Source organism: Haliaeetus leucocephalus, unplaced genomic scaffold, assembly GCF_000737465.1.
Source record: "Haliaeetus leucocephalus isolate CR32 unplaced genomic scaffold, Haliaeetus_leucocephalus-4.0 Scaffold1, whole genome shotgun sequence".
Lineage (NCBI taxonomy): Eukaryota > Metazoa > Chordata > Aves > Accipitriformes > Accipitridae > Haliaeetus > Haliaeetus leucocephalus.
In genome coordinates this window covers 21,814,662-21,839,442 of record NW_010972437.1, presented here as the reverse complement: position 1 = coordinate 21,839,442, position 24,781 = coordinate 21,814,662, and the positions used below count along the sequence as shown (strand labels likewise).

Genomic DNA, 24,781 nt, shown 5'->3' with positions numbered 1-24,781 from the left:
GCTCCAACAAAGCAATTCACATCCAGTGTGGTTACTTACCCAAATTGTGAGGACTGGGTTTGGGGTTTTCTGCTTGCTGGGTGACTCTTGCCACTTGCTGCCCAAATGTTCCTTCCTGACTCGAGCTCTTCACCACTCGGTAACTGACCTTTTGTCACTGCAAAGCAGGTCTGCTCCCTGCCTTGAAACACTTACTCCACATGTGACTGGTTCAATGGTGGTTGGTGAGTGGACCAGCTCAGGAGACAGTCCATGTGCAGAACTGGATAGAAGAAGGGTCAGTCCTGACAGAGCTATGGAGTAGAGAAAGCTGGAAGAACTGGGTAGTAAATTGAAGGCCAAGTTGTATAGCAGAGGTGAAAGAGGAACTGGTGGAGACATTCAGGTGAGATCTGAAAGGGTTTCATATGGGTTAGGAAGAAGGGCTGTCCAGTGGCTGTGTTTGTGTACAAAGAGGAGAGGGATGGGAGAGGGCTCCAGGCTTGTGGAGCATAATGACTTCTCGTGAGCCTTGCTACTTGCTGGATAGACCCATGGAGATGGTCAGTGGCATTGAGGAGGAAGAGGACTTTGGCCTGGGCTCTCCACAAGAGTGAAGGAGGAAGCTGAGAAGACTCCTGAGCTGGAGACCAGTGTTTGCAGCAAGGGCAGGGGAAGCATTTGTGAGGGATCATAGGGGAGTGAGCTTAGCTGTTGTGCTAAGTTGACTTGGGGACATTCAGCAGTGGCAGGCTCCCAAGCTTGTCTGCTCCAGTTTGAAACTGTGAGTGCTTGCTGGCTGCAGCTCTAGAACCAGCCTGTAAATGAAGTAACTAGAGTCAAATCCTAAGCTTGGTTTCCAAAGACTGACTCATTACACTTGTCTTTCCTGATCTCTTCCCCCCCCTGCCTTCCCACATTCCTTGGGAAACTGGAGCCAGAGTCCTGCTAGCCCAAATTGAACATGATCTTAGTTTGCTAATCCTTAGGGCAGTTCCTACATTAAGAGATCTTTACTGGACCTCAGGAGGATTACTCATTTGATGGGACGAAGTATGGAGTAATTCGTATGGTGTCTTAACACCACTCCACCTTCAGTCCACAAAAGTGGTAAAGGTGCTGTCCTCACATTAGGAGCTGCTGCTGGCATCGCTCCTTTGGTCAGGGATCGCATCTGTCAACAGAGCAACACTGTCCAGAAGTCTGCAGCACAAACATCGCCTAATGTTTCTGGAACTAGCCCGCCTTTTAGCACTATTTCAGTGTCTCTTGTGGATAGGGATTTTCAGACAAACAATCAACCAGCAACCATATTACAAACCACTGCTTTAGCAAGAGGGCTTGATGCAGTTGCATATTCCATGGTCTGCAGTCATATGGGGTGTGGTTTGACCATGGCTGGTTGAAACCAGTTTCAAACATGGACAGAAATGGGAGCAATGAAGGTGGTTCCAGAAATTGCACCAGGAGGAAGGCGGAGGAAGCAAGCGCTGTACAGTAGATCCGAATGCTAATAAATGTGAGGAAATAAAATCATTCCTTTTAAAAAACAAAACAAGAAGCCAAAGAACACAAAAACCTGAAAGTCATTGCCCGAGGGAATCGGCTTGTAGTGCCAGAACCACATGTAGACTGTGAGCTATTCAAGTCATGATTTTGTTTCATGACCAGCATTGGGTTGGCTCAGAGCCTCAGATCTAAATTACTCCAAATAGAAGGTGGTTCAGGTTGATGGCAGAGGGTCGCTGAGAGCAAGCTGTGTGACAAATCCAGTCCTGTCCCCCAGTGGTACTTCAGAGTAACTGGCCGTCACCTGCCTGTGAAGTTATCCTGAGGTCTATTCAGCTCTCCAGATCTGTGGTATGTGACTTGTGGTTCTTGGCCACGTGAGGATTTTAGTATACAGCTGGTTAGGGTTAGGAAGGCTGGCCATCTCTGCTTTTACAGTGTCTTCCAGGAGTCATCTTTATTGCCAGTCCTAGACAGTTCAGAAAACAAGCAAGCCAAGAATCCAAACCATGAGAGAAAACCACTAACATCTGAGAAGACCTGTGATGATATTGGGAGCGTTGCTGTAGAGGTGCATAAGCAACAGATGCCTCGTGAAGCTAAAGATGGACTTAGTTTGAGTCTGGGTCACACCTAAATGAAATCCCCAAATTTCAGTGCTCAGGTGCAAAGGCATATATCCAGGTTCAAGACACGTGTGCATAAACTGGTACACTTTAAACTGTGCTCCGTTTAAAATCTGCTGGGTGTTGTCCTGCCTCAGCTCACTGCAGACGTGTTCTGGTTTCTCCTCCAAAGAAAGGTGCAGAAAGCACTGACCAAGGAGCAGCTGAAGAAGACACCTTGAAACGCTTGCTTGGGTAGGAGATGAAATCGCTTACAACAGAAGGCAAAAGAGAACCTTTGCCTCCTTAAGGTCTAAAGTTCAAATTCAGTTGTCTAATCTTCCACAGCCAGAGAACCCAGTTTTAAACACTGAGATTTACAGTAAATGAAAAAAGCTGTTTTGTATTGACGTTAACTCCTACGTAATTGAGTTTTTATGGGGTTACAACTGTCTGAATATTTGTAGTTTTCCTGGAACAATTCTTTATTTGCCTAAACGAAGTGTAGAGAAGGCTGAGTGACCAGCTCTGCCTGGGTGTGCTTCTGGTTTAATTATAGCTCTGTTTGTGGGGATATTTTTGCTTTGTCCCATGCTAAGAACTGCCTCTTTTCCTAACAATCACTGCCATTACCGACCAGGCCCCGGGTATTTCAAGGAGCTCCGCTGCTGGTGGCCTCTTCTGTGTGAACATGCTCTCCACCCTTGCTTGAGATCACAGGCACAGCAATGACTTTGCGTCATTGAGACTGTGAATATCAGGTGCTCCCTGGTGGCTGCCCGCCTGTGCGTCCTCGATCCCTGACCGTTGTGGGGTGCTGTACTGCTCCTTGATCCCTTTCCACTCTCTTCCTGGGTTTGGATGCCTTAAAAAATGGCTAACGAAGCTGGTTTGTTTTTTTGCATTTCTGAGACCGGCTGCTTGGTGGTTTTGGTTCTTGTGGTGCACCTCTTCGTCTTTGGAGAAGGAATTTGTCTCCTGCCTGACTTTGAAGACAGCTCTGAGTAGGTTCTGGTGTCTCAGTTGAAGCCATTAATTGTGCTAGCAGCAATTTCCCCATATGTTTGGCAGCTCTGTCTTCACTTGGCAGCCCAGGATAAACAACCCTGTCTCCAAACCACACCATCCCTAAGCTCACTATGAATCTTGCTTCAGATGACAGGGCACCTCTGCATAAGTAGAGCATCTGACTTCTGTTGTCCCTAGGAAGCTAGAATCTCAGTTGTCTTTTAACCAAGAGGCTGTTTTCTATTCTTTCTGTAATCCTTTCTTCTGTTGCTAACATCTGGATGAAATTCAAATGGGATTGTGAACTTGCTGGATTGTAGCCTGTGCACAACTCCTACTGAAAGCCCCTAGACTGCTTTTCGTTCTCCCACTTCCATAAATCTTCAATATCTGTGAACGAAGGAAGTGCTTAGACGTTCCTCTGAGTGTAGCGAGAAGTAAGAGAGTATCTGTAAGATTTTTTCCTTATATTCCATGTCATGTTTTTACTTTCCCCCATTATCCATATCTACTTTGAGATTCCTGTAATTATGACAGTGAAATTTTTGCCTGTCATCTTACAGCATTGGATGTTTGTATCAATGTACCTATCAATCTGAGATGTGGAGATTTCCCAATTAGCTTTCTCTAATTTGCAGTGTCTTAAAAGACCACATTTTCGGTAGCAATAAGAAGCTTGAGAAATACTGTAGTTTTGATATGATTAACTGTTTTTATAGGAGTAATAGATGATACTTTTTTTCTAAAGAGGCTGGAAAAACCCACCTTTTTTTCCCCCTTTGCTTCCTACCAACCATTTATTGTGTGTTCTGGAAACTAGACAGCAAGTACTTGAGCAGTGAGATTCCTCTTGTCCTAGCTCTGTGCCACGTTTGTTACTGGTGTCAAAGGTACAGTCTGCTTTGATGGGATGGTTGCCAATCACATCGTCTCCCCTGCTTTGTGGTAGGCACTGGCTGGTAGCCTCGTGTGGTAGTGGGACTTTCTTTCTCCCCGTTTTTTTACTGCAGAAATGTGGTGGAGGAAGCGACTTACCTGAGGGCACCTGAGGGAGCTGCTGGGTGGTGTCAGGAGTCGTACTCAGCTCTTCTGCATCCCTCTCCAGCACCCTTACCTGGGACCATTCTTCTTACTTATCTGAAACTCAAGTAAATATTACACACAAAGCTACTCTTACAGAGCTATAAAATCTGTTGTCCAAATTGACTTAGAACAGGTTGAAACCAGAAAAAGCCTGCATTTTTTACTTACACAGAGGGGGCTGAGGTTTTCTGAGCTGGACAGATGTGACTAAGATAGTCCTGGGTGTTTCAAGTACATGCTAGAGAAGTGGAAATACAGGAAGAAATTATTTTCACAGGGCAGATATTTTTTTCAGCTTTCCATCAGAAGTCCATAATTTCTTCACTGATTAATTTGTATTAAAAAATCAAAGTTTATACCATGTCTTAGATTATGTGGAGTCCAACAAGGTGGATGAGGTCTATGCAAGAGAAGCCCAAGTACACACAGTGAACTTAGCAACTGTGTCTACTGGCTGCTTTCGTGTCCTTGATTCAAAGTTAGACTGTATTCTTAGAGGAATTAAATGTACATCCCTCTCTTTTGGGTGGAAAACCACTGTAAATGAGTGTTTCTGTTAGTGCCTGTTAGCTATGAAGTGTCACCACTGTAAAATAGGCCATCTTCAAAAGTCTGGGAAGAGTAAGGCTCAGCCAAATGTTCATATAGTAAATAAGCACTAAAATTTTCCTCGAGCAAACTTGGCTCCGAGGCATGTGTTTGGCTTTCCCACAAGAAAGAAGTAGGGAAAGAGAAAGAAGGGGACAAAGAAACTCCCTCGAGTTGGGAGCAGATTGTAAAAGGAGGGAAAACATAGGAAGAGACATGATGACAGTGAAGCTCTATGGTGTAGTAGTAGAATTAGTAGTTATGAATTGGTCTGCTGCGTTCTTGTAAGTCTTGCTACCCGGGCGGTAGTGGCAAGTAGGGTAGGTATCCTCAGTGTTGGACTTAGATGGGTAGCTTTGCTACAAAGGGAAACAGGCAGGAGGCAGGTGAAGGGCAAGACTGTGAATGCTAAAGCAAGGCATGTGTAAATTTTGGCTCTTATTGCCACAGTATAAGCAAGTTCAGAAGGGGACCACACAAAAGAGGAGTGTGTGAGCATTGGTCATGACTGGGCAGTTTGATACAGATACAATGTGGACACTGAATACCAGAAACTGGGAAGATGCAGCCAGGAAAGGGCTGGCTGTACTCATCCTGCTCCATCTCTGGGTGCTTAGAACTGGGTGCTGTGTTGAAGATGAGATGTGGGGCAAGACGGGCCTGCAGTGTCAGGATGACTCTTGTGTTCCTTTTGCATTTCCTGGCCCACAGTTGGTCCTCCTTTGCAGGATTTCCATGTTCCTAGCATAGTGGGAGCTTTCAGGGTGGCCTATTGTGTAGCTGGTGAATTCATAATATCTACTGGATAAACATCTCCTACAGCATCTTGTCAAATGAGGCTGCAGCAAGCAACTGCAGAATATCCACTGCCATTTGTGGCCCAGGGAGGGAGGATTCTGCCCTTGCTCCTTGTCCTGCAGAGTGTCTGCGCGCAGGACATTTCAGCAAGTCTTATGCTAAGTTTTATTTTTGCTTTTGTCTGGCTAAAAAGATGTGGGCAATCAAGCATGCAAGTTCAGATGCCAGCTCTGTCACTCTTGCCTGTTTACCGTGTGGGTTCATTAATCTTTCTTGTCAGAAAAAATCTTTGTGTGTGCCTGATGCCCTGAATAGTTGCATTTGGCTGTTTCAAAGGTGATCCTCCTGCCTGCTGGATGTGCTTTGGTTTGGGAAGATAAATGCTTTCTTTTTTTTCCTCCCCCTCCTTCTGCGTGCTGCGTTTGACTGTCAGCATTCCTTTGCCTTTATCTGTGCACTATTTAGGATGTCCATATAAAGTTGCTAAATGGAATTTTTATTGGCCAGCTTGGCTTAATAATCAAACAGTTTCCAGGCTGGTTCTGTCTAGTGCTGTGTGGATCCATTCTGAGAAAGAGGACTCACAGTGTTTTTTTTCCTTTCCGCAGACTCTTGTTGGGGATATGGTTTAGTCTCAGGTTAGGGTTTAATTAATTGCTGGAAAGGCAAGCAGACTACTTGGCTAGATTAAGTAAGGCCTGAGTCATATTGGTCTGGAACATCAGCATCCTAATTGGAAATTAGTGTATTGTATCGGTGTATTGTGCAGAAAACCACAAAATGCATAGTGCAAGTGGCCCTTGAAACATAACACCAAAACAAAAAAAAGCAAACAGGATATTGTGGTTGTGTAGCAAATAATCTTTGAACAAAATGTAACTTTGAGCTTGAAATAATGATAATCTTCTGTAATCAGAAATTGCCTAAAATTCCTGATGGCTGACTAAATTCCAACAATGGAAATCAGTTAAGATGTTATGGTTTGTACCTTCTGAGTGAGTGAAAGCGTTCCTGTGTTGAACTAAATTATTTTTTATCCATAGCAAATTGGTGACTTTCAGTTCTTTTGTCCCCAAACTAAGTGGTCATGCCTGCACTTAATGTGCATTAATTACCAAAGACAATAAAACTTAAAAAGAGTAAACAGTCTATAAATCCTCTTTAAGATAGATGCAATTGCTTTATGAATCACCAAGCAGGAACTCTCTGGACCTGGGTGGTTACTACTTTGCTGGACACTACTCTTGTTTGTAAAGCAGAGTTGCTCAAACTCTAGCCTAGGAGGAGATTGCATAAATTTGCTGTTGCTCAGGGAATGTCTGTTCAAAATACAAATTACAGCGTATCATCACCCACCCAGGTTTTTATTGGTGCCCCTGAAGCTTTCAGTGAAGCTGGGAGACAAATTGCATCTCAGGAATTTACTGTGGTTTTCTAAATATTTATTACCGTTCTGTTCTCTGCCTGAGGTAGGGAAGAAGGGTTGTGGCAAGCTCTGTGCGAGGGGAGCACCGGGTCGCGCAGGCGGGCAGGAGGCTGCTTTGGCCTCAGCTGTGCTTGGGATTTGCTTGCAAAATGTCCTTCTCATTTCAGGTAGCGACAGAGATGCTTCAGATGCCCTAGTGTGCTTGTGTCCGATATTACAACGTGACCAGAGACCAGGCTGGTCACCGACTTTGAAGTTATCTTGAACCCGTGTTGCCTGTGGTGGTGCAGCTGTGGCCAATGTTGAGAGCGTGGAAGGAAGAGGGTTTCAGCAAGCTGCTGGCCTTTAGCACTGGGTTTAAGTCTAACGTTCAGTAATGTTGAACATCATCCTGGCAAAGGGGGACTGCTCTAAAACTGCTACCACCGCTCTCCTAGCTACAGGTGTTTTCTTCAGGCTCGTCCTTCCATCTGAGCCCAGTGGATGTTAAACCCTTGTCAGCTGAGGACCAGATACTGCCCTTGTCAGGGTCAGACCATTCAGTCAAATCATTGGAGAGTCTCAGCATCGGTACCCTTTGCCCCCATCTCCAGCTTTACCACCAAGCATTGACTTGGAAAGATGTAGTCTAACCTATATTCATCTGTATTTTCATTTGGGGCAGATGGACAAACTCAGTGTAGGGGAACTCTGTATTTCAGCTGTATGTTTTGGGCTTAGCTAGTTGCAGCCTGTGTTGGGAGCTGGGAATACGGTTTGGTTTAGTCACACTTGTACCCACATTTCTTTACAGATTTAGATACCTGAGTAAGAATGATCTGTTACTCATTTAGTTTTAGCAGAAAATTGTCAGTCTATGACTGCTAGTGCTGGTGAGTCAGTGATGCAGGATTCGTATGTGAATCATATATTCGTATATGTGTACCAGAGCCTTGAGTGACTTCTTTGCCCCCAGGGGGAGTTCAGCTTTCTTCTGATCAGGTCACTATTATTCACTTTATTTTACAAAGGGATCTTGTTTGAATATCCAAGTACTGATTCTTTAGGGCTTTTTTTCCCTGCAATTGTTACAATTGCAGGGCTTAGATTGTAATTCACCATTTCAGGAGTTTTGCTGTTAGTGGTGGTGGAAAACATAGGGTAAACAAGATTTGAAGGTATTTTTCAAGGAAAAAATATAATCCAAGCAGTTTGATGCTATAAAAGTACAAGTATCTGAATGCTGTCCGTGCTATACCAATGAATTATGGGTACCATTAGCCACAAAGCAATGAATTTGCTGGAATAAGTTGTAGGGAGAATGATTTTTTTTTTTTTTTTTTTTTTTTTTCCCAAAATCAATACCAAAACATTTATATATAAAGGATTTGTGAAGAATTAGAACCAAATTCTCACTGACAGGGCTCCACAGAGAGGGAAATAAACTTCATGTTTTCTGAAGCTTGGCTGGGAGCAGTCTTGTTTTGATAACAGTCCTGTGTAGTAACTGGAGTGAAACATTCAGAGGTCAAGGGGAAAGCAGTTAGCATAAAATACCATTTTGACTGAGGTTTTTCATGGCGTAAACCGAGTTCCAGGGCTTACATCAGATGACCCATATATCTTTCATCAAAGCATTTTATTTCCTCTTTGGCTTTCCATTTAATATTAACTCTGTCTCCACTACAGTCTCTTTTTTTACCAGTGGGCAGAATCTGTTTCTAACTTCATCCAAGGTGAATTACCCTGTCAGGAGGACATGTGCAGTGCCTGCTGTGTGCAAGGTTGCATTATTGTTCCTATCCCATGCAAGTGGTTGGAAAATGCATGCTGCAGAGTTTTTTGAGTGCTTGATGCTAGTTTGAAAGGAACATGGCCAATGTTTTTATGCCCATTATTTTCTTTTCTCATTGGAATTTCAAATAAGCAAATCGGGCTCACCAAAAAGTAGGAGGGTATCAGTGCACAAAGGTGTCCCAAAAACCTGCTCATTCCTGAGATACTTGCTGAGTGGCTAGCAGTGCTTCTGGTTCTACCATTGCCTTCCTCTATAGCACAGCTCATGCCACTTAATTTCTCTGTCCCTGTTACCCCATCTGAGTACAGTCTTAGATATATTTTACTGTCTCTTGGATGCTCATGGTCTCAAATCCTAAATTAATTTTCTGTAATGATTAATTAGCCTCATATTTGCATGGGAATGAACTGTAAGTGCAAGAGATGCTTGGCTGTGTAAATTTGTTTGAGGCAATGAACTGTATAGCTCGTGAAATGTATCCCCGAACTGAGCCATTGAGCAGCGGAGTACTTCATACAAAGTAGATACACTTGTACAACAGATACAGAGGTACATAGTACAACAGACATGGCTTTTAGGGAAGTGGTTTAGTGGTGTACTTGGTAGTACTAGGTTAACCGTTGGACTCGATGATCTTAAGGGTCTTTTCCGACCTAAATGATTCTGTGATTCTACGAGAGAAAAATTTGTGAACCTGAGCCTGTTCTTTGTATGCTAATGCAACAGTATTGATTATGTGGGGAGGTATGTACGTCTCTCTAAAAATTGCCAAGTGAACAATATTAATGCGTATCAGTGGGAACATTAGAAAGTCTCTTGAGTTAAAGTGTGGAAGACCTCAATTTCGGGACCGTGGCTTACAAAATCCACTTTTGTTGTCCGGCAATCTTCAAAGGAAGGTCACTGTTGTCATTTTGGTTTACTTATGCGCAGAGATGGGTTAATACCTATGCACGTTTCCAGTGCTTAATTTGGTACTTCAGAAGTTTTATTCTCCCCCCCCGCCCCGCCCCGCCCTCAGCCACTTGCTGGATTCAAGGGTCGTTTCCTGTTCGCGGAACTCCTGTTGACATCAGTAGGAGTGTTGTGCAAACATTTGGGGCTTTAATATGGCCTCTCTTGTCCTTTCTTTTTTTTTTTTTCTTTTTTTTTTTTTTTTTTGCCCCCCCGATGAAAAAGCAAAATTTTCCCTGTGCTCTAGTGATATGGTCTGTACTCACACGGGCAACCAGAAGAACTGGGATTCCCAAAAGGGAATCTGCCTGAAACACAGTGCCTTTCTGACACATCTGCTGTCATAAGTCTTCTGTTTCTGGATCCAGATCCAGATATGTAGCATTTTTCGTCTCTGCTGGTTGCAGCTGCTTAGAGGGAGATATATCTGCAGTTTTCTGCAGGGCCAGTTCTGCAGAGATACTAGCTGAGCCAGAAAACCCAAACTAATCTCCTTGGTGCCTGCCTTGTCATACCCTGTACATTTTTCAGTAAAAGGGAGGATGGCAAGATGAACAAGAAAAAGTAGCTATAAAGTATTATACGTGTGCTCCATTAATCCTAATGATCCTGTCCTGCCTCTGTAGCAGCTGTAGGTTTATTGTAAAGAGTTGTTCCTATACAATGAGCTTTTGTGCTGTCTTAGCCATTTGTGCATAAGGTATCAAGACATCAGTCTCCTTTGTCTGCTGTCAGCCTTGGAGGGAGATATTATTTCAAAAAACAGTTAGCTAAATTCTACTAAAGTGGCTAAATTCCTTATGCTGGGGTGGCGTGGGTGGGGTGGCGGCGGTAGCGGCAGTGGGGTGCTGGAGTATGAGTTCTCTTCCCGGAATTGGTCCTTGCATATGCTGTAATACCCATTGCTGCTTCCACACACATATCTGAAGGAGTATTTATGCCCTGGGCAGCCACGTTCAAGGCCTTGTGGAAAAAATCTTATATTTCTGGTTCACCAAAACACCTTACAGGCCTGACTGCTCTCTGAAGAAGGGAAGATTTTGCCCAAGTTGCTATCCTCTGCAGAATAGTGCCTAGACCTGTTGTGCCAGCAGCTCTTCACACAACCATTGCTTCAGCAGAAGGGACAGACAAAGACAGTGCTGTTACAGCCACGTGACACGGGGGGTACAACTGCCTCCAACACCTTGGTGACTTTCTCAAGGGTGACCAGAAAACTGTAGCAGCCCCAGGACACAGACTATGATCGATGCCCTAAGTGAGAGCTTTTAGCTGCCAAAAGAAAAACTTTCCCCTCAGATTTCTGCTGTGCTTTAGTGCCTACTTGATTACTGGGGCAAATGCATTATGTTACCAAAAATGAGCTTTCCCTGATCAAACGTATGCTTTATTAGCCACGTAAATGCCAGCATGACTCTCTCATTGCTACAACATATTAAACACCTTGGAAATGTTTCCTTAAACTCTAGGTCAGTCTTATGAAATCCGTCTACTTGAGAATAGGAAATTGGGAGAGTTTCAAGATTTAAACACAAAATATGTAAAGGTAAGGAGAAATATAGATTTCTTTTCTTCCTGCTACTACGTACAGCCTCTAATGAAGGGCCTGACCTTGCTCACACTGAGACAATGGAAAATACTTTGCCATTGTTTTTAATGGGAGCAAGGCTGATGGAGTTGTTGAGTGCTAGTTTCACGGGACTATGCAGCTTGGCTTTACAGGGCTTCAGGGGAAGCTTTATTCTCTTTGTGATCATGATCCCAGAGTTTCACTGTGAATATTGGGTTCAGGGAATCCCAAAGTTCAGAGGTGAACATGGTCAAAACTGCTGAGAGGCAGACTTGTCTCCCTTCTTAACCCCAGCAACATGCCTGGGTTGTTACATGTCAAATGGAGGACCCCGGTGTTTACCTCGTTCTGCCATGCAGATTCTGCATAGATCCAGTTTACTTTGGTAATGGGCATAATCATGAACTTACAGAACTTGATTTTTCGTTTGGGGGATTTTTTTTGTTGTTTCCCCCCTCCCAAAACAGTTCAAATTCAAAAACTTTGGTTCGGACCTTGGTTCTGGATCCAACCTTCAAGCCTTCCTCTCCCCAATTCTTGGCTGTTTTGCCTCAGGATTTCTTTTGAGAAATGGGGACTAGTTGCAAAATTTGGATTCCAATCTGGATTTCAAATGTTGTCCAAGTTTAGGCAGTTCCCTATTTGTCTTTTGGCCCATTTCAGGAAGCATGTGATTGGGATTTTCAATGTCATTGGGATCCCAATTTTGCAGGCGTTCCCACTGTGGCTTGCTTGCTTCTTGGAGCTAGGGTTTGATTTGGGCGTTTCTCAGGTTCATTGGCAAAAATTGCTCACTCATTTGATATGGCAGTCCCCAGCAGGAGCATGGACTTGAGAAACTGGGATGTAAGGGGTCATTAACTCATGCAAGTGTAGCACTCTGAATATACAAAAGGATATATTAGTTAGGAGTACTTTGGACTTGTTTGCCCTGGGGATTGCCCTTATTCCAGCCTTTTTTCTCCAGTTATTGATATGGCTGCACCATTGCAGACCAGAGATGAAAATTCTCCTGTTACAGAAGCCTTCCTATTCCACACTTGTTTAACTACACTGGGGCAAATCCAATGGCTGGCTCTTAATGGCTGGAATCAAGTTTAATTCCCATTGACAAGGTGTCTGGGCATGTCAGCTCCACCGGTGCAGGGACAGGTGAGCTGGCTTTCACGTTTGCTAATCAGAGTGGGATATACTGGGGTTGGGGCATGGTACAGACACATTAAATATTATCCCCATGTGAGCCATTTTGGGTGTGGAGGCAGTATAGTGATGCTTATGTGGCATGACACCTAAGATTAGGTGGACATTGCTATAGTGCTTCCAGACCGAATCCCAGAAAGCTGTTCAGGTCTGCGTTATGCAGCGTGGACGTGCCCTGCGAAGGGGGAAGTGTGTTGCTCTCTCACTCAGGGGTCCATTAGGAATTTGATAAACATGGCGATGGGTCTCTTAGGTGGACCCTCTACTCTCCTCATGAATGGGGGTGAGAAACATAACAGATCAGCTTTTGCTTCTACGCTGGAAAACCTAAGTCATGTCAAGAGAAGGGCCTCTGGATCACGTTGTTCATCTTACTATCTTTTCTTAACAGAGCATAATTCGTGTAGTTTTCCATGACCGACGCCTGCAGTACACAGAGCATCAGCAGCTTGAGGGCTGGAGGTGGAGTCGGCCTGGGGACCGCATCCTTGATATAGGTGAGACTATTTCATTATGGTTCCTGTGCAGTGTTTGGAAGCGAGATGCTGAATGATGTATGGAGTGTGTGCATGTGTGTTTAGGTTTTTTATATCCTACTCTCTTGGGAATCCTGTATGTCTTTGGGTGGGAAAGAGATCTAGCACTATAGGTCCCAAATAGATATATCATTGGTGGCTTGGCTTTTCACATGCATCTTGTAATTGTATGGAAATGCTTTCTCTTCTTCAATTTAATATTTTTAAAATTTTAGGGGTTTTCTTCTACAGATATTCCGCTGTCAGTTGGTATCTTGGATCCCAGGGCCAGCCCAACCCAGTTGAACACTGTTGAATTTCTGTGGGATCCATCAAAGAGAGCCTCAGCATTCATTCAGGTAAGAGAGAAGTGATATTCCTGTGGTAAATACAATGGTGAGATATCTTACAAAGACCTGGCGAGTTAAGGTAGCCAGGACATGAAGGAGAGAGAAAAATACTAATGATAATATACAAACTCAAGTGACAATCATGTATAATTAACTTGTAGGATACTTGCTAAACCAACTTGCTAGCTACTTGCTAGCTTTGGAGTGCTACCTGCTACAGCTAGGATCTTCTTTATAAAAAAAAAAAATTGATGTTGCTTTCTAAGCATGGGTTTTGTCTGGCGGAAACTGTTCACAACCTGTTAGTTTTGCTTGCTTTCCTCTTTCATGAGTGTTTCTCATCCCAAACGCCAACCATCTGTTTTTAATCTGTATGTGGGATTTACTTAAGTCAAAGGATGCTTTTCCTGATGCCCGGCTTCTTTCCGGGCTGCTTGTTCTTCTAATTGTTTTGTCCCGAGGAACAGAAATGAAAACATATGAACTCTTCTATCTCTCTTAGTTTCTTGGGAGGACCCAAAACCTCATGTTCAGGCAAAATCTGAAATTCAGATTTGCACAGCTTCCAACTGTCTCCAGAGATGAGCACAGCTTTTGTTTTGCCAGGTACATTGCATCAGCACAGAATTTACTCCACGGAAACATGGAGGAGAGAAAGGGGTGCCCTTCCGGGTGCAAATCGACACCTTTAAGCAGAATGAAAATGGTGAATACACAGAACACTTGCATTCTGCAAGCTGCCAGATCAAAGTGTTCAAGGTATGAGGTAGTTTTGGCTTTATCATCAACATAGATTAAGACACAATAACATGCACAGTTTTTAAATTGTGCGAGAGTGATGCAAATAGCGGAGTAGAACAGACTTTTAACTGGGTATGCCTAAGTTCTTAAACAGGACTCTTGCACGCAAAGTGACATAAACACTGAACTACACAGCATTTCTAGTTAAATTCAAATGATGCAAATGCTGCACCAAGACTTATGCCAGTCCATTGTGCCTTGAACACTATACAAATACTTGAGATATTCAGGGTATCCGCTGTGTTTTGGTACTCCTAGGCAATCAAGACATTATGGCTTCTTTGATTCAATCCTCCGTGTACAATGAGAGTGTATCTTGGATATCTTAAATACCCTTTGCTTGTTGCAGCAGAGTTCCTCTCCATGCTACCTGGAGGAGAGAAAGCTTCAGAGAGAAAGCATCTCTGAAGCTCCTGATCTGGGCATGGCAGACCTGTAGCCACTTAAAAACAAGCTTTTAGTTGGTCTGTTTTCTCAAATGATCTGCTGCTCCAGTTTTGCTCCTGTGAGCAGTGTCTTTCCTTTTCCTGGAGAGATGGTACAAATACTAGTTGAGGTGCATAACTCATGGGGCTCATGGTCTGAAATAGTTGGTATCAGTTCTCAGGAGTGTGGTCAGCCTGTTTTGGAATTGCAGTAGGCATTAATGGGGGATGTTATAGAAACAGCAGAGATGCTTGACTGATTTTTTTTGTCCAGAAAATGCAGATCTGATCTTGTTCCACATGTAGAGTTCCCATAAATCTTAAGGAGACTTTTGTGAACAGATTAGAAAAAAAATCTGTTGGCCTCTGTCTCCAAACTTGTAATACTTCGCATAAGGGAAAGCTTGTGCTTGTGCTTATAGCCTAAAGGAGCAGACAGAAAACAGAAGACTGACAGGGAAAAAATGGAGAAGAAGACCACCCAAGAGAAGGAGAAGTATCAGCCTTCCTATGAGACAACTATTCTCACAGAGGTAAAGCGTTTTAGACACGTCATACTACTTCAACATGTTGGGAGATAGATTTGAGGGAAAATTCAGTCTAACTGAGCCCTGGAGATTGTCTTGTGGAGACACATATGCCCAGATCTGATTGAAATTGAGAGCAGAGTGAAATTATAAAATGTCTCTCACTGTTGAAGTTTATAAAAGATGCCAAAGTTTCTTATGTTTCACGGTATAAACCAACCTTTAGCAGCCTAGATTTAAAAGAAATGTTTTCGCCATCTTCTGCCGTGCTCCCAGACATTTGTCATGACGCTTAGATGCCAGCTGTATGAGGTATTTTCTTCAGAACTGACTGGCAAAAGCTTATGTTGGAGATGGGGCACTTGAACAGATTAATAGGCTGATTAAATTATTAGTCTGGTTTTCTGTGAATGTGCTTATGAAGCTACTATTACATACAAGATCTCAGAAGATTCTGGCTTGTACTCTAGGAATATCTTGTATGTCTTCTATTCTGATGCATCTGGTGTAGAGATGTATGTGTTTCTACCCCTCCATGCCATTACTAAAATGTACATATAAGCTTACCCCAGGCTGCAGGATTACTAAGCAACAGGACTCAAGACTGGTTTAAAAGTGCTGTTCCATCTCCCTATGGGAATGTCTTGTTGTTTGATTTAGTTCTTGTTTTTCTGAAGTGGCTTGCTGGACTTCTAAAAATGAGGGGTTTTTCTTAATTTAAATAAACTTCCTGTTTGTGAGATCCAGTCCCTCCCACTCAATTTTCCTCACATTGCCAGGAGTGACCAGCATGTTTTCTAATTCAACGTGGTGGTTGTTAACGAGGCTTTTGTGTACACAGACCTAATTCTACTGAGTTGGCAGATCCCAAACTCTCCCTGTGAGCTCTGATGCACTTTGACATATTGCATGGGGAAATGTGGGTTGCCAAAGAGTTAAATATTTGCTAGTGCTTGTGGAGATGATAAAATATTTGCTAGTCTTTGTGAAGATGATAAAACTCCAAAGCTACACTTGTCTCTTTTTTTATTGTTGCAAGCAAGGATACTACAGAGCATTTTCTTGAGCTCTTGGTGGCGAGAGGTCTCACAGGGCTAGATTTCTCCTACAGATTACGGTGGCTTATATTCAGAACAGAGTCACCAATTCTAGCTGGGTTAGTCTGGTTTTACACTACTGTAATGGAATATGGAGTTTGACCTACATTTGTGAAGGCTTTTAGTAGCTTTGTGTCTGTCTGTCTATCTTACATTTTCTCCATGTAATGCCCATTTATAACTCAAGCTCTTTGACTAATAGCCAGAGGTTTTAGCAGGCTGGTTCAAATTCTGCTCTTTCACTGGTATAAACCTGAAGCAATGCCACTGGAGCGTATTTGTCACTCTTGCCTGGATTTAATTAGGGATTTATAATTGAGACCAGGGGTATTTCTGTATCGTTGCTGCCTTCAGTCTGAGTTGACTTACTGGCGTTGCTCTGACTTACAGCTGTGCACACTTTGGCCCAGTGTTATTTGGGGACAGGCTTTGTGAAATGGGAGAAATGTGGAATGCACAACTGGAATCAATCTGGCCCCCTGACAGCCCGCTTGGAGAGCAGCGTAGAAAATCCATGGCCTGTCTCCTCCTCCCAGCAGGAGTGATGAGCTGAAGTTAGTGGCGTGGCAACAGCATGAATGTGGTATGAGAGGAGAATCGAATCCTTTATTTCCATCCTTATGAAAGTATCCCTGCTGCCTTTCTTCCAACAGTGCTCTCCCTGGCCAGATGTGCCTTATCAAATGAACAATGCTCCATCTCCAAGCTACAACAGTTCACCCAACAGCTTCAACCTTGGAGATGGGTATGTAACAAATAAATGCTTTATCTTTCCTGTTGATACGGTAGCCTTTGTGTGCATGTGTTTTGTGTGTCCATGCATTTCATACCCTGGAAGAAGAGGTCAAGGACCACCCTTCCTAGAAAGGGGAGAATATTTCCCACAAAGCCTTTTAAGACCTTCCATCCAGGAATTGCCTGTAACGCAGAGTACTCTTTGTATGTCCTCTGCTTATGTGGTGGCTGGGAGGTGAACATCAGAGGACCACCAGGGCAATTCCTGCCATGAATTTCCTCTCTTACTCTTCTGTGGGGGTCAGAGAACACACCATGCCCTGTACCAGCAATTCCCAGTATCTTCTGACAGGAATGTTAGAGGCTTTCAGCCTTCAGCACCTCTTCAGAGTAGGTATTTCTTCCTTCTTTTCTGTCCTGAGGTGGTTTGGGGTGCTGAATTCCCAGCTGAATGGGAAGAAATCCTGTCCGGGGCAAAACAGCCTGGGTTTTGAGAAGCCGTTCCAGAACAAAGGGCTAACAGGAGGCATGTTTAATTCATCAATATAGCTGTCATAAAGAAACAATTTTAGTGGTCTTGAAACACCCAAGATGACAGCTGATGACAGAAATATACAGCAGGGTCCCTCAGTACTTCTGAGTCCTCCCTGCAACATACTTTCCCCTAGGAATTTGATGTAGGCCTTTCTTTTCCTTCTCTAGGACTCTGCAGCCTTGTCACCTTCCCACAAAGCTTATTAATTAATCAATGTTATATTACAAATTTTCAATGAGCGACCTCAACCTATGAATAAGGACAAACACTGAAATGACAAAAATTGGTGTTAGTAGAGAGATCTGTTGAGCATTTTCTTCCAGTGGTAGATTATTAACTCTTTGGGAAAATCCTTGGCATGTTAAAGTCCTGTCTGTTTTAGGAGGGTTTAGTAGAAATGTAGTTTTGAGTAAGAGTTAAACTGCAATTTACTATGTTTAAGATAACACCGGGGTTGAATTATAAGGTCCTTTATTGAATTTTTGTGAAAAATCGTTATTAGACAGTGGATTTAGTTAGGGGATTTCTGGCTTGTAGAAATTTTGAGTTCAGCCACTCTGTTGGTCACGACTTCCTTGCTTAGATGGTGTCACATTAGTGAGTCACCCATATGGAAAAGCTTGAATGAGGTCAGTAGACTGAGTTTGTCTCTCAGTGTTGAGTAGGACCTCAACTGACCAACAAAAGGCTCAAACAGAGATTTCTTTTTTTCTTTTTTTTCTTCTCTTGGTCCAGATTTTGGACACCTTTTCTAAAGTGATAGAGAGAAGAGCCAAGTTGGTATATAACTTCTGACAGTTGAGTCAGATGGAGGAGGGGGAAGAGGAGGGACACTGCAATGTAAAATTTAAAATAATGTTTTTTTTCTCTTCCAACTTTACATAATTTTTTTTAGCAACAGTTCTCCAACCCACCAAGTGGAGCTCCTGCCTCCCAGCAATGATGTAAGTACTTGAGATCATGTTAATGTGGTGCTTTTCTTTTTTAGGACACTGGTGAACAGTTCATTTCAAGACCTTCTTATTCTTTTTGCAATGTAGCATCTCCTTCCTTCTGCTTCTATTCAAGATGCCCAGCAGTGGCTTCATCGTAATAGGTTCTCTCCATTCTGTAGACTCTTCTCAAGTTTTTCGGGTGAGTTTAAACAGTCTAATTACTTTGTCTTTATTCTCTTTTGTGATTGCAGCTCATGCTTCATACCAATAGCATCTGCTGCTGGCCGCTGTTGATGGGATCACTGGTCTGATCCAGTGTGGTTGTTCTTTTGTTCTTAGATTAGGCAGCATTTGCCAAAACAGTTTGTAGAAATATAGAATAAGTAAAGATGGAAGAGAGTAAGTTAAGATGGAAGGGACTTCTTGAGTTCATTAGGTGCAACTCCCTGCTTGAAGCAAGTCCAGGGCCTTGTGCAGTTGCATTTGAGTATCCCCAAGGTCGGAAATTCCACAGTGTCTCTAAGCAACCTCTTCAAATACTTCACTACTCTCACAGTGAAAAGGTTTTTCCTTATACCTAATCAGTGCTTCCCATCTTCCATCTGCTGCCTCTCATCCTGTCCCTGTGCACCTTTGAGAAGAGTCTGGCTCCATCTGCAGCTCCATCTTCACTGTACCCTCCCATTAGGTAGTTGTACACGGCAGTAGGTTGGTGGAAGGGGGAATTGTTAAAGATATTGAAACCTTGAGGAGCCTCTCTCTGACTTGCAACATGATTAAATAACCTGGTGAATGTGGGAGTTAGAGAAAATTGGGCCATTTAATGGCCAATGTTAAATATCTAGCTTGTCTCTGAGTTGGCTAGAGTATCTTCCAGTGCAGCACTGCTCTTTTGGCAGCTTCTAGCTCTGTTTCATGATGATTGATTTGCAGCATACACCTCTCTGAATTTGCAACTTCTCTAGGCAAATCTGTCTGATTTAGCTTTGTGGATTCTCTCCCCCTGCCCTTTCCTGCTGCCCATACACACAATTTGGAAGCTAAGATTTGCTTAACTTCTGAAAAAAAATCAATTTGAAATATGTAGGTGCTGACTTACTGAAGATGTCCAAAGAAGATTTTGTTCAAATCTGTGGCCCTGCTGATGGAATTCGGCTCTTTAATGCAATCAAAGGAAGGTTTGTACTTCTTCCTTCCTATTTTTTTTGTTATGGCAGCATCCCTGGGTAATTTCAGTGTTAACTAGAAGTTAATCCTGGAGCTGTAGCATTTAGACTTCCTTTTAACACTTCAGAGAGGTCATCTCAGAGGCTGGAGATCACAATGGTATTCAAATCCAAGCACAGGTCAGAAATGTTGCCGAAATGAAGCAGCATAATGTGGATCCCCGGTGGTTTATTTGCTACCAGCTGATAGGTTCCATCCACTTCATGTGAGACACGGCCTACAATACCCTGTCTTGCATCTCCATCACTGGTAACGAACAACAAACCAACCAACCAACCCCTGGAGCCTCAAATGACTCTTAAACTTACTTTTATTGCAAGAACATCATAAATTTTACAGCTGGGCAGGGTTCAAATCAGTAAAAGCAGGTATGATGAGCTGCTTGGCAAATGCTGTAAACTGTTTATTCTTATCTGATCCTGAAGAGATTAAGGTGCTCTGCACTGTATCACCACCTCCCAGGGGGCTCTTATAGACCTCCTAAGACATCTAGTCACCAGCATCAAGACTATCCCTTAGTCCGTTATTTATGCACAGCCTGAATGATTCCAGCTGTCATTGTTTGGTAGCTGACTGGAACAGTTTTAGATCTACTAAATAACTCACTACTGTTTTTTCAATAATCCTTAGAAATGTAAGGCCCAAGATGACAATTTATGTCTGTCAAGAACCAGAGCAAAACAGGTCCCATCTCCACCAAAAACGAGAAAACGGAGATGGCAGTCTTTGTGGTAAGTTTTTATGTATGGATTTTGTTAAACACTTATCTGGTGAGAATGCTGCTTTCTGCCTGAGCTCCTGCGTGGGACAGCTTGGTGTCCTGAGTATTTAAAGAGGTCCTGTTTATCCCAGTTCTGCCACTTGGGTTAGTTTCAGGGCTACACATTCCAACTGGTACCGTCTGCCTGGGGAACAGACCCAACTTACAAGCTATCTGCAGAAGGCTGCAGCAAATTCTCTATTCAGTTCTTAATAGGGACCATAGCATTAAAAACTACCTTCCCATCCACAACTTGCTTTAGATTATGGCTTATTTGAAAATATCCTGGGAAATGGAAGATTGGTATGTCTTAAAGTAAGGTTCTAATTCTTGGAAGTTTGAAGCTTTTGGGGACTCACTGCTCTTAACTATCCTTCATGACATGATGTACGATCAAATGAGAATAGAAATTGTCCTTAGTTCTTGCACATAGTATTAACCAGGCCCAGCTTGTCTACTTGGTTGTTTCTACCATTTGGATTGGATTTAAAAAATAATACTGTCATCTACAGTTATTTGATACATTGTAGTCTTTAGTTTGTGCCTATGGGATCAGTGGGATAACATCTAATAAGATACTACTTTTGTGTAACATAATATCATGTGGTTTACTGTTAATTGGATCTACTTTAAAATGTCAAAATCAGTAAAAGTACATTATCCAAAAATGTTAACATCTTTATGAGAGGATTTTTTTATTGCCCCATGTTGTCATTAGTCCCTGTGTTTTCCTCTGGGCAAAAGTGACGTATACTTTATTTGCCCACTGTATCCAAATACTGGGTGTTTTTCTAGAAATCATCAAGCTGGATATTTGGGTACTGCATTAAAGCTACTAAGCTTGTTTACCTACTGTCAAGATTTTAACCTTGATCTTAAACCCACTTGGTTGTTGATATTGGGCATCTTAGTGTAATCTGTAGTTGCTGTTCTGTAATTACTCTATAATTCTGTAATTACTTTCAACTTGTTGCAGTATATCATGCAATCTTCTTGGAAGAATTGACCACGCTGGAATTAATCGAGAAGATTGCAAACTTGTACAGCATTTCTCCACAGCAGATAAATCGAATCTATCGGCAGGGACCCACAGGAATCCACGTATTAGTGAGCAATGAGGTAAGGGGTTAGTGCAAACTCTGTCAGAGCTGTAACAGTTGTCTGACTGCTTGAAGTTAGAATGACCTTTTAAATTATGGAATGAATCTTCAAGGAAGCTTTGCAAGGTTACTAATCCCAACAAGTTAAAGCAAATACTTAAGCAAATCATTCATGCATACCATTGATTTTGGTGTGATTTTAATATCTTTGCTTTGTAAAAGAGTCTTTTTTTGAAAACAGAACAAAATCGGTCATTTCCTTTTTATGCTGGCTACTTAACCAAATTTTGAAGTGAGGATCTAAAGTGAGAATCTTTAAAATTAAGTAGGAATGTTTCCTAAAAAAGGCAAGTTTGAAAATCTGTAGGGCAATTAATCTTACATCTTGGCTAGTGATTACAGCCACTGAGTCAGAGTCAGTGCTGTGTGAGTGCACACCGTAAATTAATGGACCTCTGCTAGCTGTTTGTGTCCCATTATATGATGGCTTAATTTAGTCCATTCCATTAACTTGCAGGTTAATAGTGAGTTGCCCTTCTTCCTCTTTCCCCCCCCACAAAATTACTTACTCATTCATGCACCAGAATCACTTAAGGAGCTTCATTTTTAAGAAACATTGTTAAAACAAATGAAGCAGAGCATAGGTCTCAACTGGAGCCTAAATCGAAGGCTGAAATGCTTATTCCTAAAGTCTCCTTGCTATTTCAGCCTGATTAAATCTGAAACCTTGATGCTTTATAGATGTAAAGTGCTTGGAGGCAACTCTTGGTAGGGGAATTGCCTGAACCAGCTTGGGTATGAGGCTTTAAGTATTTATTTAAGTCAATTATTAACAATGTCTATTGCTTTTTTTAATAATTTTTTTCTTGTTCTAGTACTATAGTGGCAAGAGTGAGGCACTCTATGAATGTACTTCATGCATCATTAGGCACAGACACACAGACTGGCCAGTGAAGTTTGATTTGCGGGAGCAGGGGGTGGATGTTAAACCCAGAAGAGAATAGGGAGATTAGTCTAAGTTGAAAAGGATATTTGGTGTGAGGACTTACAGCTGGAAAGTGCTCTACTTGAATGATATTCAATAGCTAGGAGAAGGCTTTTGCTTAAAGCTGGATTTTCTGAGCTGATCAGAGAGGTTCTGGTCAGCTCCCTTCTGAAGTTAGGTGTCCAGCATCTGCTTCAGCTGCATGAGACACCTCCTGAGGGTAATTCACCTCCTCTGTCCCACACAGCTTCTCTAAGATGGGAGGAAGCATTGACTAAGGATGAAGCTTAAATGAGCATTTCAGATTGGATCTGAAGTCAGCCGAATCTCTTAACTTGCCTCTTTAGTTAGGGGCCTTGCTAGAACCTGCACGTGTTCTGAAAATCTAGTTGTATCTCATGAATAACTCAAATAGCTTTAGATACTAATCTTGCTTCCCATGGTCTGCCTTGCCTTTCATAGCAGTTTCATTAAGATTCCTGTGCCTCAACAAAATACAAGCAGGTAAATGATTCCTGCAAGCACAGCATCTATACTAATGTCTGGTCAAAATAACCAGGTGGATGCTGCTGAGATGGCTTTTCAGTAGCAATATTCCTTTATTCAGCAAGGAGTCCATTTTTCAGGGCTGACCACCTCTAGATATTATTTCAGATGCTAATGTAAGCTCAACTGAGCCTCCTCATTCAGCTGAATGTGTATAACCGTTGTTAGATTTTAGGAGAGGGACTGCCTTCATCCAGTCTAAACAACTACATCTTCACTGAAGGCAATTAAGAGCACAGTCTTTAATAGACTAACTGGAGCGGTATAAGAACTTGCAGAATCAAGAGCTGCAAAGAGGATGGTAAAACGCTGAACAAGCTAGATCAGTTCCAGGCAAGCACTTTAGTATGAGGTTCTCTTAAGCACATTAGCAGCTGCAAGGAGCTTAATTAATCAGTCATGTACTTTAATAATCTTACGGGCAGGGTTACTTAGGACTGTGTAGGGCAGGACTCAGGACAGTTTGATAGCTCTCCTCTAAACTCTATACTGGCACTGAAAGAAACTTGAATTTAATTGCTAAAAATATTTTGTGTTGGCTTTTTTCCTTCTGCCCTTCAGATGGTGCAAAACTTCCAAGATGAATCTTGTTTTGTTATCAGCACATTAAAAGGTATGTATTGCTGCTGCTATTACATGTGGCTCTAAAGATAATTCCTCCTTTCAATTGCACTAAACGTTATCACAAACTCAGTGCTGTTATCCTGAAAAGATAAGTAACTTAATATAGTGTAAGTCAAGGTGTTGCATCAATTTACATGTAGTAGACTGATTGATCTATGCTTTCCTCTCAGTTACACTGTTGTAAAACTTTCATAAATCCATTGATACCACTGACATAAATGAGAAGAAAACTTTCCAGTAAAATGATAAAAGATGACAGTTAGTATGTCCTATTTTTTTATGTAAATGCTTTAACCTACATGTTCAACATTGATTTTCATGAGTGGGTTGTGGAACAAGAGTACAAACTATTGCAAACTACCTAAGGAGAAAATCTGGAGTTCTGTATCTGTGCTGTTTTCTAAAAGGAATGAAAAAATGCTTTGCATTTCTTTGTTACAGCTGAAAGCAATGACGGCTACCACATCATTTTAAAATGACCGTGCTGCACAGAAAGACTTTAACAGCCTAAAATTTAGTGCCTCACTGAGATTGCTACAACCTAGACTGGAAACATGAAGAACCTTCTGGATAAAATGCTCCTATGAACTAAGAATTACCAAACAGCTTAAGGAAAAACTTGCTTTTACAGATATATGTTTTTGGTGGTGTGTAGTTTTGTTTTGTTTTTTTTTTTTTAAGCTGGAGCTGAGAACATCCTCAAAGCTTGTACATGTTTCTTCCTCCCTCCCTTCCTCTTCAGTCTTAAAAATTGCCGAGGTTTCTGCTTATTACTTAGAAACATCAGCCTTGTACTAAAGGGAAATGAAAGATAAACAAAAACCAATTCTCTAGACCCCTCATGGTTGGGTGAATTGATTTATTTACTGTTCTAAGTGCTCTCTTGCTTTCAACACATCCTCTGTTGCTGATGGACATAGGCTCCCTGGGGCTTCTTTTTTACTCTTTGAGGTGGAAGGCTTGGGGCTACATCCAAAAACAGACTGAGCAATGCAGAGGATGGATTTGATGCCCAGTCCTCACCCAGAGTCTCAACCCTGGAAGCCCACTCTTGGCTGTTCTTCACCTGTAGATGTGCTCAAAGTCCAGAGACCGTAGTCCCTCCTGACAGAACTTCTGTAA

General features: G+C 42.3%; 1 protein-coding gene across 1 annotated transcript in view; it reads left to right on the top strand.

Moving 5' to 3' along the window:
- TFCP2L1 (transcription factor CP2-like 1) overlaps positions 1 to 24,441 on the top strand; it is a 33,529-nt gene extending 9,088 nt beyond the window's left edge. Inside the window, exons 3-15 of the mRNA XM_010569870.1 lie at positions 11,197 to 11,273; positions 12,889 to 12,994; positions 13,265 to 13,371; positions 13,969 to 14,121; positions 15,011 to 15,121; positions 16,866 to 16,957; positions 18,378 to 18,426; positions 18,523 to 18,616; positions 19,505 to 19,595; positions 20,275 to 20,375; positions 21,381 to 21,523; positions 23,597 to 23,648; positions 24,101 to 24,441. Coding sequence (XP_010568172.1) covers positions 11,197 to 11,273; positions 12,889 to 12,994; positions 13,265 to 13,371; positions 13,969 to 14,121; positions 15,011 to 15,121; positions 16,866 to 16,957; positions 18,378 to 18,426; positions 18,523 to 18,616; positions 19,505 to 19,595; positions 20,275 to 20,375; positions 21,381 to 21,523; positions 23,597 to 23,648; positions 24,101 to 24,138 — 1,214 coding nt within the window. The 3' untranslated portion in view covers positions 24,139 to 24,441. The remainder of the gene's footprint in view (positions 1 to 11,196; positions 11,274 to 12,888; positions 12,995 to 13,264; positions 13,372 to 13,968; positions 14,122 to 15,010; positions 15,122 to 16,865; positions 16,958 to 18,377; positions 18,427 to 18,522; positions 18,617 to 19,504; positions 19,596 to 20,274; positions 20,376 to 21,380; positions 21,524 to 23,596; positions 23,649 to 24,100) is intronic.
- Positions 24,442 to 24,781: the final 340 nt, after the last annotated feature.